The sequence below is a fragment of the Electrophorus electricus genome, chromosome 11 (genome assembly GCF_041902795.1).
Source record: "Electrophorus electricus isolate QZ-2024a chromosome 11, ASM4190279v1, whole genome shotgun sequence".
In the NCBI taxonomy this organism is placed as follows: Eukaryota; Metazoa; Chordata; class Actinopteri; order Gymnotiformes; family Gymnotidae; genus Electrophorus; species Electrophorus electricus.
In genome coordinates, this window is record NC_137507.1 from 9,762,501 (window position 1) to 9,779,020 (window position 16,520).

The 16,520-nt window shown below is 46.0% G+C and overlaps 2 protein-coding genes across 5 annotated transcripts in view; both read right to left on the bottom strand.

Annotated features, from left to right (window-relative positions):
* The window catches only part of si:dkeyp-27e10.3 (UPF0606 protein KIAA1549), a 20,435-nt gene extending 11,531 nt beyond the window's left edge, over nucleotides 1-8,904 (bottom strand). For all 4 annotated transcript variants that reach the window (XM_081723555.1, XM_027018610.3, XM_081723554.1 and 1 more), the window contains exons 1-8: nucleotides 7,869-8,904; nucleotides 7,120-7,349; nucleotides 2,345-3,706; nucleotides 2,120-2,208; nucleotides 1,784-1,958; nucleotides 1,507-1,637; nucleotides 929-1,115; nucleotides 369-428 (exon numbers count right to left, since the gene is read on the bottom strand). In XM_081723555.1, the coding sequence (XP_081579681.1) occupies nucleotides 369-428; nucleotides 929-1,115; nucleotides 1,507-1,637; nucleotides 1,784-1,958; nucleotides 2,120-2,208; nucleotides 2,345-3,706; nucleotides 7,120-7,219 (2,104 nt within the window). In that variant the 5' untranslated portion in view covers nucleotides 7,220-7,349; nucleotides 7,869-8,904. The remainder of the gene's footprint in view (nucleotides 1-368; nucleotides 429-928; nucleotides 1,116-1,506; nucleotides 1,638-1,783; nucleotides 1,959-2,119; nucleotides 2,209-2,344; nucleotides 3,707-7,119; nucleotides 7,350-7,868) is intronic.
* Nucleotides 8,905-9,580: 676 nt separating this feature from the next.
* parp12b (poly (ADP-ribose) polymerase family, member 12b) lies at nucleotides 9,581-15,200 on the bottom strand. Its single transcript, XM_027018613.3, has 8 exons — nucleotides 14,782-15,200; nucleotides 14,289-14,424; nucleotides 12,293-12,554; nucleotides 12,026-12,121; nucleotides 11,788-11,914; nucleotides 11,480-11,648; nucleotides 11,258-11,378; nucleotides 9,581-9,854 (listed from the first exon to the last, which is right to left on the bottom strand). The coding sequence occupies exons 1-8, from the start codon at nucleotides 15,108-15,110 to the stop codon at nucleotides 9,754-9,756; spliced, it is 1,341 nt and encodes a 446-aa protein (XP_026874414.2). The 5' UTR covers nucleotides 15,111-15,200; the 3' UTR covers nucleotides 9,581-9,753.
* Nucleotides 15,201-16,520: the final 1,320 nt, after the last annotated feature.

Here is a 16,520-nt window from a genome sequence, read left to right on the forward strand (position 1 = left end):
ACACACACACATACACATACACATACACACACACACACATACATACACATACACACTCACACACATACACATACACACACACATACACAGACACACACACATACACGCACACACACACACACACAGACGTGATGTGCATACAGAAATGATATCACTACTTACACAGATAAAAATGCAAAGTACAAAAAGAAATATTCTCCCATGAAGTGTAATAAACCTCAAAATGTTTTAACACCAATTGCATAATAGACATATTTTAGATTTTTAAAATTCTTCGCACATATTTAAAATTTAAATTTTGTGGCAGGTAATTTTGTAATTTCATATATTGTACAGTAATCGATAGTTTTCTGAAACACAAAACATACCTGTTTTCACCCAGGAGGATCGTAACAGATGGGACACATTCAGTTCTGGGTAATGGAAAGCTAAGAGAAGAGAGGAAGAGAAGAAGAGATAAGAGAAAAGAAGAGAAGAGAAGAAGAGAAGAGATGAAGAGAAGAGAAGAAGAGAAGAGAAGAAGAGAAGAGATGAAGAGAAGAGAAGAAGAGAAGAAGAGAGAAGAGAAGAAGAAAAGAAGAGAAGAGAAGAGAAGAAGAAGAGATGAGAAGAAGAGAAGAAGAGAAGAAGAAGAGAAGAGAAGAAAAGAAGAGAAGAGAAGAGAAGAGAAGAGAGATTCTCACTAGTCTTGCATATTTATTATAGGCGCTTATGCGCATATGTGCATCCTTAACTCTTCTGTCTGAGAGATCTGCATGTGTGTGTGAGTGTGTGCGTGTGTGTGAGTGTGTGTGTGTGCATACGTGCGGTGTGTGTGTGTGAGTGTGCATACGTGCAGTGTGTGTGTGAGTGTGTGTGTGTGTGTGTGTGAGTGAGTGTGTGTGTGCATACGTGCAGTGTGTCAGTGTGTGTATGTGTGTGGACTCACGCTCTGCGATCTGCAGGGTAGGGAAGCCCAGGTAGAAGCTGAACTCCACTACATTGAGCTGCCTCAGCTGAGCACTGACATCTGCCCCCTTGAGGTAGCCGTGGGAATCGCGGATAGCAAACGTGACGTCCACTGGGGTCTTCTGCTGGCGCTGACCTTTCGCCACGCTGATGGTGATGTTAAAGATCTGGAGCGCGCAGTTAACACAGCGACATCAGCGAGGTAGTGCAGCGTAGGTTGGGGTTCAGTCTGCTTTACCACTCTTACATCACCAGATCCTCAAGCCCTTAATGGGTTGGACTGGACATGCTAGCCATGACTAATCCCCACGGTGTTGTGACTGTGGATCAGTCTTGCTTGGCATGACTGAACGAACCCCAGGACCGGGCTCGAGAACACCTCACTCAAACGATCACCTAAAGGACACCTGTGTGTGCATCAGCGCTGCAAACATGCCTCTCTCAAACACTAACATGTCTCCAGGACGCTGGGTAGCGCTGGAGCTCAGGCCTGTCCCCGGCCTTTGATCTGGGTTACTCAGGGGACAGGAATGGAGGGTGCGTAGAGGGAGTACGCACGTGCACAGTGAAGTTTCCGTTTTCCTGCTGTCTTCTGCGCACCTCCGCGTAGGCCATGAACAGTCCCCTCTCCACCCGCTCGCTGAACGTGCACACGCGCACGTCCACATGACTCGGCACAAACTGCAGCACTGCAGAAACACAACACAAATAGCATTCTTAGAGGATCTACGCTAGAAGACAAAGCCCATTCTCTCCGGAAACACGCTACGAAAACCCACACGGAATACAGGACAGATGAAGTCTGCTCCACGACGGTACTGAGGCCTTCACTCACCTGAGTGTACGTGGTACTTGTAATCAGGCACGGCATATATGGGCATGACTGCAAGGATGGCAGAGGAGGAGGTACTGCGTGCTGATTGGCGGAGGGTGTTGATGATTGACACCGCTGTGTACACCAGGGGGCCAGACACAGCCCGGAAGACGAAATTGGGCGGGGCTTTGAGGACCTGGAACACACGGAATCACGGGGCAGGGATGTGGGTAACATGCTGCTTCGGGATCTCCCATGGCATAAAATGAGCTAGAGAGATACTGACAGAGTTCGGGTCACTCAGTTCCTAATATTCTGTTATTCTGTTATATTATTGTGGCGCTGAAGTCGACGCACCTGTAGTTCTACTGAGCGGTTGAATTCTCGTCTCAGAATTTCTCTTACATGAGCCTTAGCAAATGACACAGAGGGCACACTGGGCATTCCTGTGAGGTCAGAGGTCAATGAGAGGTCAAAATTCATCAGAGGTCTTCAACAGAATACACAGATTCAAAGTACAGTATTAAATGATCTCCACAGTTGGCTGTGCTTGTGAGACACTGTAAAGGAAACTAGACTCACCCACTCGGACCAGGTACATGTCTGGCTTTGTGATGTTGCAAACGTACTGCCTGGGGGCGATGGAGAGAGGGATTCTGGGAGTTGGAGGAGTTAAAGGCTTATCAGCGAGAGTGGTCATGGTTTTGGTAGCTACAGTGGTGGTGGTAGTGGGTTTGGTGGTTGTATGGAGGTTCGGAGGGGAGGGGGGCTTCACTGTGACAGCCTGGATGTCTGGACCCAGGGGGACGCCCGGTGGGACTAGGCCTGAGGGCACTGCAGGCTGGGAACTGCCCGCTTTAGGACCAGGCGAAGGCGGGTGAGGAGATTCCTTCTCTGGGAACCAGGGAGGTCTAGCAGGCTGCTGGCGGTCTGTAGAAGAGGCGGGTGGTGTTGCGGGTGGTGTCGCGGCCTTCTGTAGCAGCGTGGGCGTGACTGATGGGATGGGAAGTGGGATGTCCACTTGGTCTGGCGCTTCCACAGGGCTGGTGGCCATGGAAGGGGCGAGAGTGCGTGTGGGGCCGGCAGTGTGTGTTTGGGTGGCGGTGGGGGTGATGTGGGGGCGAGCGGGGCGCGTGCGGTTACCCCCAGCACTGGCGTTCTCCTTGGCCTGCAGGGTGTTGTAGTACTCCATACTGTTCATATCTGGAAGGAGCATCTCGGTGGGTTCGATAGGGTACAGCTCGCCCCAGTCAAAATCCAGATCATCATTCATGTCGCTGTCCTGGGCAGAGTCAGGGACATGAGGAGGGTGTGGGTCAGCGGGGTGGGCCGTCCTTAGGCTTGTGCCGTATCCCACAGTTACACTGGGGAGGAGGAGTCTCGAGGATAGGCTTGGAATGGGCCTAGAGGGGAAGGCAGTGTTGTAGCTCACCCCAGCGCTGAAGTCATCGTCAGAATCGTATGGGTCATATCCATGTGTTGGGAGGGTGGTGACCAGAGAAAACTCCTCCCCTTCAGAGCCCATGAAGGTCAGTGTCTCCAGGTAATCTCCGGAACCCCAGTCCACCTCCGCAGAAGGGGCAGGGTACAGGTCGTCCGGTACGACCAGAGTGGGAGGGGCTGGTGTAGGTGGGCTGTGACCATGAAGAAGAGGGATCTGGCTGGGTGTCAGAAGGTCTGGGGGGCGTAACAACAGGTGAATGCCATGCGCACCATCTCCTAGGTTACTGGATCTGCCATTAGCGCCATGCGATGGGGTGGGAACTATGCTGGCTGCATTGTCATGGTGACTGGAGTGAACGGGATGCTTGGCACCTGATGGTGCATGAGCTCGGTGTCTGGGACTCTCGGAGTGCTGCGATGAAGATGATGAAGCTGCAGGTAAGTTAGCCTTCACTGGGAAGTCACCTAGGGCCCGCTTGTACATACTGGAGAGGAGCTCCACTGAGAAAATGAAAAAAAAAAAAAAAAAAAAGTGCATCACCAATATGGCCATCAACAGTATCATTAACTTCCATACATCCAGACTGAATGGGCACTGCAAACTCATGCAAACTCTTTGGTAGTCACAGAGTGATGTCTGATGACACTCTGAAGATACTACAGAGGCTCTGAAAATGACATGAGACCAGTAGCAGTGGAGGGGGCAGGCCTGAACAAGGAGTCAGCAAGAGTCTGGTGCTGAAATGAAGCCATCTCCAAAACTTCAACAACTTGCTGGTTACTGCATTACGAAACTGCAGGTTAACACAGTCTGCTCTAAGCCAACACATGGCAGGAAAAAGAGATCTGCAGAAGGAAGGGAGGGGCAGAGATACCAACGTGGTTTCCGTCTCATGGAGAAAGAGGCTTGTTACCAAAGCTTTAAAATGCTGAGCTATTGGTTTTAACAGCAACACTAAACTCGCACTGCTTGAGTTTAACAGAATACAGCATTGGTAGTTTAATGATGGTTTGTTTCAAAGAGCAGCACCATGGCAAATAAATACATAAATTCCTATAAAGTCCTGTAAATTGAACAAGTCCTAGGGTTATGGTTGGGGTTGGGGTTAGGAATGGGGATTAGGGTTGAGGTTATGGTTGGGATTAGGGTTGGGGTTGGGGTTAAGGTTAGGGTTGGGGATTAGGGTTAGGGTTAAGGTTAGGGTTGGGGTTAGGGTTAAGATTAGAGCTGGGGATTAGGGTTGGGGATTAGGGTTAAGGTTAGGGTTGGGGTTGGGGTTAGGGTTGGGGTTAAGGTTAGGGTTGGGGTTGGGGTTAGGGTTAGAGTTGGGGATTAGGGTTGGGATTAGGGATGGGATTAGTGTTAAGGTTAGGGTTAGGGTGGGGGTTAGGTTTGGGATTAGGGTAAGGGTTGTGGTTGGGGTTAGGGTAGGGGTGGGGTTAGGGTTGTGGATTAGGGTTGGGGTTGTAGTTAGGGTTAGGGTTGTGGTTAGGGTTAGGGTTGGGATTCGGGTTGGGATTAGGGTTAGGGTTAGGGTTAGGGTTGTAGTTAGGGTTAGGGTTGTGGTTAGGGTTAGGGTTGGGATTATGGTTGGGATTAGGGTTGGGATTAGGGTTAGGGTTGTAGTTAGGGTTAGGGTTGTGGTTAGGGTTAGGGTTGGGATTAGGGTTGAGGTTGGGGCTCATGTAACAATCATATTACAAAAACCATCTGTTTTTCCAAATGCTGCCGAGACTGTGTGATTTGGCCCTTTCATCAATGAAACATTAAAACATGCCTGCACTAGAAATACTGACTGTTCGCCTCACTGTCACTCATGGGTTATTCTGCACACATTTGACCAGTTAACTGCTCGAATAGTAGATGGATATACACAGTCATTTTTCTGCATGGGATTGTGATTCATTGAGAGGGAGAGAGCGAAGGAGACAGAGAGAGGGATGAGAGGGGGAGGAAGAGAGAGGGTGAGAGAGGTAGGGAGAAGGAGAGAGAGAGATGGAGGCGGTGGAGGCTGACGTGGAGGGTGTAGTAAATATGTGTGAATGGACTAGACTTGGGTGGAGGATGCTGGCAGTGCCATCCACTGTGTGTGGGCCTGTGTGTGATCCTGCCTCTCCCTCCAGACAAACGACACAGCCAATCAGCTCCCAGCTCATCTATCCAGGGAGGCCTGTCAGAACCTGTCAGGTCAAGTAGACGTGCTGCTGTGTATTCGCCTTTTATCTTTGTGTCTGTGATGACATCAGATAAACGTTTCTGGGTCTGTGGATTGTGGGTAAGCTGACAGGGAGTCTGATTAGAAGACACAGTAAGACAGGAAGTGTAATGTATTTCTTGTCCATGATCTTAGACTGGTTATTAGCACTCCGGTGTGCGTCTGTGTGTGAAACCACAGGAACCACTTCTGAGAATAGAGCAAAGAAGCTGTCCTGTAATTAGCTTGTCTTATTTAAGTCTCATAGCATCCCTCATGGAGAATACAACTTCATCAAGGTGCCGCCATCACTCTCTCTCTCTCTCTCACACACACACACACACACACACACACACACACACACACACACACACACACACACACACACACACACACACACACACACACACACACCCACACACACACACACTCACACACACACACACCCCACAGTGTGCTAGGGTTCAGTACTACGGTTGGCTGTGGCCAGGCAAGGTGTTTCCATGGTAATATTGTGTGTGTGTGTGTGTGTGTATATTTGTTGCAGTAGTGTGTCACGTGCTGACTGCCTCATCTGTATTCCAGGGACTCCATAGAGTCAGCTCACGGGCATTTTTCACTCTGGCAGAATCAGTTCTCTCTCTCTTTCTCTCTCATTCTCTCACTGTCTCTCTCTGTCTCTTAATCACTCACTCACACTCACACACACACACACACACACACACACGAAGGTTGAAAAAAAGGATATAAAAAACAGAGACATATCTCAGAATAGCACAACATAATGACACTATTGCAGTCTGTGGCCAAATTATCAATGACAGCTATAAGACAGACAGAGCTAGAAGATAGAAATAGAGCGAGAAGAAGAGCAACAGACTTTAAACATGCATACACGCGTGCGCACACACATACACACGCCTCAGTAGTATGACTAGTGGGCTTGTAATGCTACAGGGTGCATATCAATCACACACATAAAAGACAGTGGGAGGCGGGGGAGTCCTAATGACATGTTCCTCATGTGGAGGCTGGATATGTGAGAGAAGGACAGAGAGACACATGCGGAATTCTCATCTCATCACCTTATCCGATGGGTATTGACTTCACAATCCACCTGTGACACACTCAATCATCTACGCACACAGACACACACCCAAACACACATACACAAACACTCAGCCAATCCGTGCGTCTGAATGTGTGTGTTTGTGCAACGAGTCTGTGCTCAGACTGTAATCAGCCCGCTGGCTATCCTGACCAGGTCCAGCAGGACCAGAGGTGCACCAAACACCACAGCGTTCCTCCTTCCCATATAGTCACTGTGGTGTCTGGTGCACAGACAGCGAACTATCTGCATTTCGAAAGGCTTTCCCACTATTCTTCCTGTCTCCTTGCCTGTCTGTCACTCTCATTCATCATTTCATGCCAACAGTCTCACACTCTCCTTACAACAGCACTTCATAATGGCAGAAACTTCGTGTTGCCTATTGAAAAACACACATGGTCAGAGATGCAAACATCAAAGAGTTTTAAAACTTTTTAGCTTTTTAACAAGGACATTCTGACTTCACCAGAAAAATACAGGCGAAATAATATGTACGGAGGAACAGACGAGAGGTAGATATGAGCTCTGACACTGGCCAACCTTGTAACAAAATTAAGCCACTGCTTCTCAGTAGTAGTCCTCTGACACATTTCTTGCGGGTTATTACGTACCTGACACAGGTGTGCTTGTCATCGCTATGGAAACCAGCATCACCGTCAAGAGCAGGAGCGCGCTGCACATCAGCAGCCGCCGCAACGTTCCCAGTAGCATCCTGGAACCTGCGCTCAGCAAGCCACTCGAGCTTTACGACACACCGTACGACATACTGTACGACTCTGACACGCCGCTCCCCCGGGACCGCCCATCTTCCCGCGCGGTATCCTGCTCCATTCAGACATCTCTTTAAAAAGAAAAGAAAGAAAGAGAAAATACTCGCGGTTGGGACAGAAACGTCACAGCCTACATTCACAATCTGATTCGGCTATGCGATCTGCTAACCGAGTGGTTATACGTTAAGATTAGGGCACACAGTCTTGTGAGATATATATATATATATATATATATATATATATATATATATATATATATATATATATATATATAAAGAGACAACTCCGTAATGTATATTATTATGACAAATTACCAGGACAAGGCCCTTAGCTGCCCCGAGGTTAGAAACCTATGGATAACGGAAGGGAGCGGTGTGGATAACGGTGTGGATTTCGATCGCTGTGACAGTAAGGGTGGAGAGAGGCTTCCCATCCGCATACTGATCACACAGATAGCTAGTGTAGGTCAGACGAACAGGAGACATCCGTGACTGCTGGGCTGCCCCCAGGCGCACTGAAGATGCGTGCGGTGAATAAACGGAAGAAATGAAGAAACCGACACCAGAGGCCGCATATGACATTCTCCTTACCTGTCATCTAGAGATGCAGCAGAGGACAGGGTCCCCACACCTCTCCCTCTCTCCGTTTCCTCTCCAGACCCCCCAAAATCATCAAAAATGACCATAAAAGAGACGCCAAATATATCCAAGAAAGAAATCGCCTTAACGGGGGCGTTGACTAAACACTTTGCAGACAGAAATCCAACCGGCTACCGGCCGTAACCAATAAAATTGATGCTCCTTCAGCAAATCGTGTCATATCCGTAATTGCTGTGAGGTCCCGTTAAACTGTCCGTTATTTCTGTCGTCTTACAACACGGAGAGTGGAGAGGTGGAGGAGCATCTAAGGCAGGTGTGCGCTATTCACTTATTGCTTCCGAGGTCTCTGCGCGCCCGAGTCGCAATTCGTGGCACGTTTCGGTGTCCTCGATCGGTGTCCATGGATGATGCCGGGATTTCGTCCTCGGCGAAAATATAAATCAATGATCAGTAAATATACTGACGTTCACAGACAACGCTGTCCATTCCATTTCAAACCGTCACAAGATACGCGATATATGCCGCCGTATCCATATTACGCTCGCCTGTCTACTGGAACCGCCCCTTCAACTTATTCATAAGCAAGGTAGAGAATAAAACGCCGCCGTCATTGGCTGCTGAGATCATCAATCAAAAAACAGTTTAGTTGATTTAATATGCATGATAAAAACAGCCCAGCAGTCAACATTCCTTGTCATTGACAAGAAGGCAAATATAATAGTTTTACAGTAGGAAAACAACAGCTCACTACTGACAGCTGCATCCGCGCCTTCTGCACAACACAGACATGCCCCGTCGCTAGAACACAGGCTGCACAAACAGCTTATTGAATCCGCTACAGGTCTCGTTTAGCAAGGAGGCAGCCAGCAAAAGGCTACCCGGCTTATACATATATCTGCACTTAATAGAACCTTAACATGTAAAGTACATTTTACACATAGTAGAAAAACACACCTTAGGATTCATTGTTGAATACATTGTCGCCATCTACTGGTTCAGGTTTGATATTACGAACTCCATCATACCCCTTAATTACTAGATTTTATGGTTGTATTTTAAAATCACTAAATCAATATAAGATAACAATACAGTTAAAACAGACAATTAAATCAAAATAGCCATGACCTCCTCTTTTGTTTAAGTTTTAGATTTTTGCATAACTAACAAATTCTACCCGATAAAAGGACAGCAAAACAATTTTATTGATAAAATATATGGGATTAGAAAATACACAGTACAAACAATATAAGCAACAGTACTATATCTAATTCTGTGTTTGCTTAACATCGAAGCAATAATCTTTATTTATATAGCACTTTTTTAAAACAATGTTTGCAAAGTACTTCACAAAGTAGCAATAAACTGAATACACTATAATGTACAGATGAAGATAAAATACTAAGAAGCATCAAACCTTATTTTATGGTTTAAAAAACAAATTCTCAAATTAAAATTTTGCCCTTTATTTTTTTTCCAAAGGTTAGACAGATGATTGCCACTAAGGGTTTCACTATATACACTCGGGTCCATGTCCAAGCAGTACAACTAAACTTTGCATCGCTAATCAGCTTGTTCTGTACATTTAGCATCAAGCTCTGGTTATTTCTTTTCTGGCACGAATATTAAGGTTGCTGAAGGCTTAACATCCCAGGCTTCATCATCAGTGAATCCCCAAACTGAAAAAATGACAACAGCCTTCTGGGTGGCAGGATGGGTTACATTTTATTACAACTTCCTGTATAGTTCACGATTAATGTCTTTACTTGTAATACATGATATATCACAATTAGTCACTGAGTGCTGCAAGTGTGTGTGTGGACTTCCCACTGACCTCTGTCAGTATGTGTATGCGTGCGTGCGTGCACACACGAGCGTTTTATTGTGCTACTTTGCTCTCCACCTCGTTAATGCAGACGAAGCGTGGTCTCCTGCGCACTCTCCTCTTTGTGTTGTGCTTGGGGTTTCTCTGGTACATGTCTGCAACAGAAGGCAGACAGTATTTTAAAAAGAAGTCCAAACTCAAACGCTAGAATGTAACCTGGCAAAGAGAATATTGTTAGAATATTATTAGCTACAGTACAAACAAACCGGCTTGTAAATGTTAATAGTGTTCTGTTATGATGACCGTGGCAGACCGAGAACATCAACATCCAATTCAATGGACTGAGCAGGCTATAATCATAACTGCACATTAATCACCATAAACCAAAACATTTTGGGCCAGATTCATAAAATTTGACAGTAAAATATGCGACACAGTAATTAATTCCTATTCTCAGGAAGTCTCTATGGCAAATATTTATCGTACTGATATCAAATTACTGCTTTGGTAAATTCTTCTGTGTCCAAGTTGAAAGCCAGTCAAAACTGACAAACGAAACCAAACATATTTAAGACCCACGCGAAGAGGCAGGCGACTGACTAATCGCAGGCTAGAGACCAGCGATACTCCAAAAACCGCCAGCTGCATAAAGATTTGATGCATTTGTAACTCTCATCAAGACAGGAACTGGCTGCTTATGCTGAGCTGAAGACTTTGGTTCTTCTAAATGATGACAAAGCAGAAATAGTGTCTCCTCCGTCCACGTGTGTCCAGTTTCTCCCCCTGTATTGCGTACATTTGCATTTCTCATGGTGAGAGTTCTTGGCATGCTAAGATCCTGCTCAACCATGTCTCCTTCCTGTTTGTGCCCAACACCTGCCATCACGTTTGCGCCAGACAAACCAACACATTCCTTTTAAATACATCTCGCCAAGTGGATACACGTGCAGAATTGTGATGACGACTTGTGTAGCCAAACGTTTTTAGAGAAGCGATCACGCAGTCCACATCAGCCTGCTATTTTTTATGGAGTGGTGGTCTATTATGATTATGTAAATGAGGAGACTCACAAAGATGTCATATGCAAATGAGGACAAAATTCTGTAGCACCATATCGCGCAAACAGTAAAATATAGCAACGATCCACATTCATGAGTGAGGAAGCGCATTACTGTGGAGCCATTCGCTGTTAGTGCTGCGTTACATCTGGCCTTTCCTGTCCCACATCCCCGTTAGCTGTCGAATTGATGGCAGAACAAAATCGGATTACAGCATCATAGCCATTTGTTCCTTTACCACAAATTTTGTACCCCTCCTATAGCTCCTATAGTTTACAATGAGCACTTTTGAACATGAAAAAAACAGTAAACAAATAATTATCCATGTTCATTTAAGAAATGTCTCAATCAAATCATGCATTTTAAATGTAAATAAAGAGTGTGTGTGTGTGTATGTATGTACATATATATATATACATATACATATATATATATATATATATATATATATATATATATATATATATATATAAAAATCGCACGTGTTTGCACATAGTTACCCTGGAAGCTGACATAGTAATGACGATTGCCTTTTATGACCGTGACCTCTGCCGTGCAGTCTTCCAGGAAAGCTCGCTCCAGATCCCGGGACGTTATAGAGGTCACACGTTGCTTATCATCCTGAGAAAGACACAGACTGGATCACGACCACAACCACACTCAGAACATGTGGGTGGGTGGGTGTGTGAGACTCCCAGTTCTTGGTGGCTGTGTGAACTCACTGGCTTGCCGTACTCGATCCAGTTCTCGTGGTCTCCCTTGTAGTACCAGATCCACTGAGTGGTGAGGATGTAGTGAGAGGGCTTGGTGACTGAGGAAGCCGTGGACAAGCGCCGCACCGGATCACATGCCCGTGTCATCGACAGGAAGTCCACGGGCCTGGAGCCCGGACTGAACCAACAGACCCGAGAGTGGGGGTGACGAAGGCAAAACAAAAACAATCAATCAACAATGAGAGATTGGTTCAAAGTATAGCAAAGACATTGCATTTCTGCACAGCAACTGTGTGCGTGTGTGTGCGTGCGCAGACCTGAGTATGTTCTTGGGGTCGCAGTATGCTCGCTCAATCTCCTCCATGCCACGCAACTCTCTCCACCCACAGCCCTCGTGCACCTCCCATTTATACGGCAGATTGAAATGCACCAGTTTACATTGCTCTAAAGCCAGAAGCGCACACACACACACACACACACACAGAGAGAGACAATCCTGACCAGAACAGGCCTCACGAGGAGAGAGACAAAGTGAGAACAAGCGCCAAAACAAACCTTGAAACCTGCAGTTCCTCCTGAGGAAGTGCAGGCAGATTTCACTCCTGTCCTCTGTCTGTATAAGAGGTCTACTCACTGGCTCAGGAATCCTCTCTGAAACACACCAACAAAGACACGGATGCTATGGAAACGCCGAACAGCATGCAGAGGACAGCCCTCTAAGAACCTTAGCCAAACACCCCGCCGAAAACCTGCAGAAGCACCATTTTAAAGCCCTCCTACCCTATGCCCCGCCCCCTGCCCCGCCCTCCACAGCACACGCACCCCTGGGCAGGTCTGGCGCCTGCGTGCTCAGCCGGTGGACGTTCTGGTAGAGGTAGGGCAGGTCGTGGACGATGTCTCCGCTCAGGCCACGCTCCTCCAGCATGCGGCGGCTGTACCCGTCGATGCCGTGCAGCCGCTTGCACTTGCTGCCGAAGATGCAGTCGTCCTGCACAAAGTGCTGGCACATGTGCACCTTGGTGCAGTGCTCGCGGAACGTGCAGGCCCCAAACAGGCCTGAGCCCTTGTTGTAGTGGGAGCACACCTACACGCGGACAGAGCAGAGCAGCTCGGTGAGACGTCACGCGCAGGCGGGGGAGTGCACTTCTCAAGAGGAGAGCACACGCACGCACGCAAATTTGTATAAACGCATACAAAGCACACACAGCGTAAATGCAACGTTAGGGCATTTACAGCACAAGGCTTGCCGTCATTAGACAAGTTCTCATTCGCTCTAATTTTTTGCAAACCTCGAAGCAGAGTGTTCTACTTTACCTCAAGACTTATAGGACTTCCCTCGCGAATACTTAAGACAGCAACAGGGGGTTTAATTTTTCTTTTCTTTTTGTTTTTTTTTTAACTTCTTTTTCTTTCTTTTTTTTTCTTTGCTTTTTTGGTTTTTTTTTTGTTCATTTTTGTTTTTTTAAACACGTTCCAACCCAAGGCGTCGGCTGCGAACTCCCTCCCCATGGTGAAGCTCTTTCACTTGGAACCATCCACCAACATCCGTTCATCTGCAACTCTTCATCCCAGAAGACCAAAAGAGACCTTCCTTCTCTCCGACACGCCTCGTTTGTGTTCTCCTTAACTTTGTTTGTGGGTTTATACTTCTATGCATATTACACTAACCTGTACCATTTAACCTAACTTGGTGGCTTCATCTCCTTACAGTCAATTTCTACTGACACTGACTGAACTGTACAATAACTTGGACATCTTCTTTCACGAAGGCGCCTGCGACCTGTACGGCCACGATAGGTCTCCAAACAAAGACTACAACCGAAACACGAACTTCAGAGAGCTAATTAGGTTACAAAGGCTTTTTGTTTTTAGGTTTTTTTTGTTTGTTTTTTTTTCCTTATCAGAAAAATATTTTTCACTTGAGTGCACTGAGACAATGCAGAGAGGAGTGTCAAACAGCAGGAGTGGTACCTAGAATGCAGAAATATCCCATCTTGAAATGAAACGTATGTAATGTACAAAAGGTGAGTCATACACAGAGGGAAAATGCACATACAAAGTATTCAATTTCACATGTACATGACTTTTGGATGCGAACGTTCAGGGAGTTACTAAATACCCTAAACGGCCTTTGCATTAGGTGCACCTGCCTTGTAAGTTTGAATAACTGGCTCACATGTAAATTGAACACCAAACTAGGGGTTGTAAGAGCTAGACGTAGCTCAGTTCAGTGCTACTCTCACACAGAACTTGCCTTACTAGGCGATCTCTAGGGCATGAACTGCGTGATTGACGCATGTAGGTAAAAGTAGTGGCAATGATGAACCAGCGCACTCATTCCGTTTAAATTAATCGGAACTTTTCTTCGTCATGACATAATTACACACGACACATCCAGCAACAAACCATTAGGGTTTCACACAAGGCCCTGTGTGAAGCCCCAATAGGAAACTGCTGCTAGTAAATAAATACATACCTCTCTCTCAACTGCACGTACATTCGTGTGCTTGGCACAGCACTGCTTGAGGTACTGTTTTGGGTGTTTTTTTAAAAATGTGTGTGTATATAGCTATTTGTGCACTGTGAACTGAAACATCGTCTATAAAACAGCAAGCGTCTGTCTGTGAGGGTTAGAAACTGGCAGCATCCATCAAGATCCATGGGTCAGCTTGCAAGTACAACAATGATGTCAAAACAGAATTGCCAAAATCCAAAACTAGTTGGGCAAGGTGTGCCAGTCAAGGATATTGTCTCTTAAAGCGGCCACTGTATGTTAATAGGCATTGGTGTACGGGTGTGTGCGGGTGTGTGCCTTCACCTCTGGCAGCAGGGTGGAGTCACTCTGGAGCAAGAGGAGGAAGAGCTCTTCCTCATGGAGCTCGTGAAGAGTACACTCCCTGAGCAGGGGATAATTATGCTCAGACTGAATATTATGAGAGAACTTGCACTCCTTCCTAAATGGTCCAAACAAACAAAAAAACAAACACACACAATATAACTCAATTTGCGTTTAAAATAATAGCAGATTCAAACAGTTACGAGGAGTTGTAGGACGAAAACGCCGCCGAATCTTTCAGATAGGCAGACAATGGTAGACATGTAGGGCAGCTCCACTAGGCCTGCTACAGACGGATACGCAGAATAGTTTAAACGTTTTCTGGATGCAGCTAACTAACTATAATTGTGTACCAACATCTAGACTGCAGTGAAGAACACAACCAAAGCGTGAAGACGCGTCCGTTTCCCTGCGCTACAGTGTGCTTTAAACCTACCGTTAGCCAGCTCGCTAGTGCAGCCAGGCTCGTTCTTACCTTCCTTTGCCATATCGGCAGTTCCCGTACACGAAGTATTTGCACAAATGCAGGTCCTGGCAGCCGTAGCATTCCTGCTTCGCGTAACTCCTACACAAGCGCAGAGACGTTTTCGCGACTATAATGTAGTCGGATTCCCTGTTGTCCGACTTCTGTCTGTTTCGCACCACGGCGAACCTTGGACATTTCTTAACAATGTACCAGAAATCTTCGTCGGTAATGTCAAAGCGCTGAAACACTTTCCTGTGCAGCTGCGACAGGTCCATCGAACCTTTGTGGCTGCACAATATACTCGTGGCATGATGTATCACCTTCGAATAGCCCGACATTTTTGGCAACTCTTGACTCCTTCTGCTCAAGCTGGGTAACTAACTAACCGAGCACTGGCCTTCTCACGAAATGAAAGACCTCTGTGAAGGAAGCGACGACAGGAATTTGCGTCATGGCCCCGGCGGGCTTTTCACCCATTCAAAATACACGTCGTTTCTGATTTCTCGTCTAATCCGAAGGTTTTTATGAGAAACTTGAACTGAAATGTAATTACAACCAAAAGAATTATTCTAGGCGTCTGCGAGGGATCGTACGCGCCTGTAACGCTGCCGACCAGACACGAGTCGGGATTGTTCACTTGGTGTGTACAAATGGTACAAATGAAAAGACCAGTGAATGCAAATCACTTGTCAAGATAGAGCTTTTTAATTGCTAAAAAAAAAGGAGCAAAAAACAAACAACCAACCAAAAAACAGACAAATAAGGAAAAGCACGTAACTAGAAGACAACTGAAATAAGCAACAATTCCGTAGCTACAATTAATAATACACTCGTTTGCCTTTTGGATTTTGATTGATTTACAACTTTCCTCCACGAAAGAAATCCTAAAAGGAAAGACTTCCACAAACATCACTATGAAATACCATGAATCCTGGGTTTTGCAAATTAAATTAAAGGCTTAGTCCCCAAAGAAATCGAGAGCATATCATTAAGACAATTATACTTTAATAATACCACGTTAATTGAAAACCAAACCATGACCTGGTGGAGCGCACGTTCTCTAACACCATCTCTCATAAAAATGGCCTTTGGGTTGATTTACAGTAGTACTTACATTGGGACCTAATCAGTAGATTAATATTAAAAAAAACGGGGCAACTTTTTTAATTAGGGCAGTCATTCCTGAGAACAACATACTTCCAAGCTGACAAGTGCTAATATGCACGGGGAGGTATTAGTGACGTTAACCTACATAAAAGAACCCCACGTAAGGCCAAAGTCTAGCCATCAGCGTCGGAGGCTTGTGGGCAACGTTTAATTAGCTTTAATGGTTACCACGTGAATTCGGAAACCGGAGCGCAGCAAAAAAAACCAAAACAAACTGCTGAAGAAACTGAACAACTTTAGGGGAAGACAACTGCAACTCAAAAGTCTTCGTTCGCCAGAACTTTTTAACCTCTACCAAATATACAAGAGACACCCTCACGGCAAGGACAGCACAATCCGTCCGCAGACCGAGGCCATTTATTACAAAACAACCGATTTTATTTTCTTACTAATCCCAGGAAAACGTGTGTAAGGGGGCTGTCATTCCTGCAAAGTCATGCCCGACAGACACTAGAGGAACCACAGTCTGGCTGAGCAGCTTCCTGGTGGAGCTAAATTTTAAATGACTAACCAGCTTTATGATCTGGTGGGAATTTCAAACCGAACATGAAACATATTTGTAGTCTGAAAGTAAATCTTAA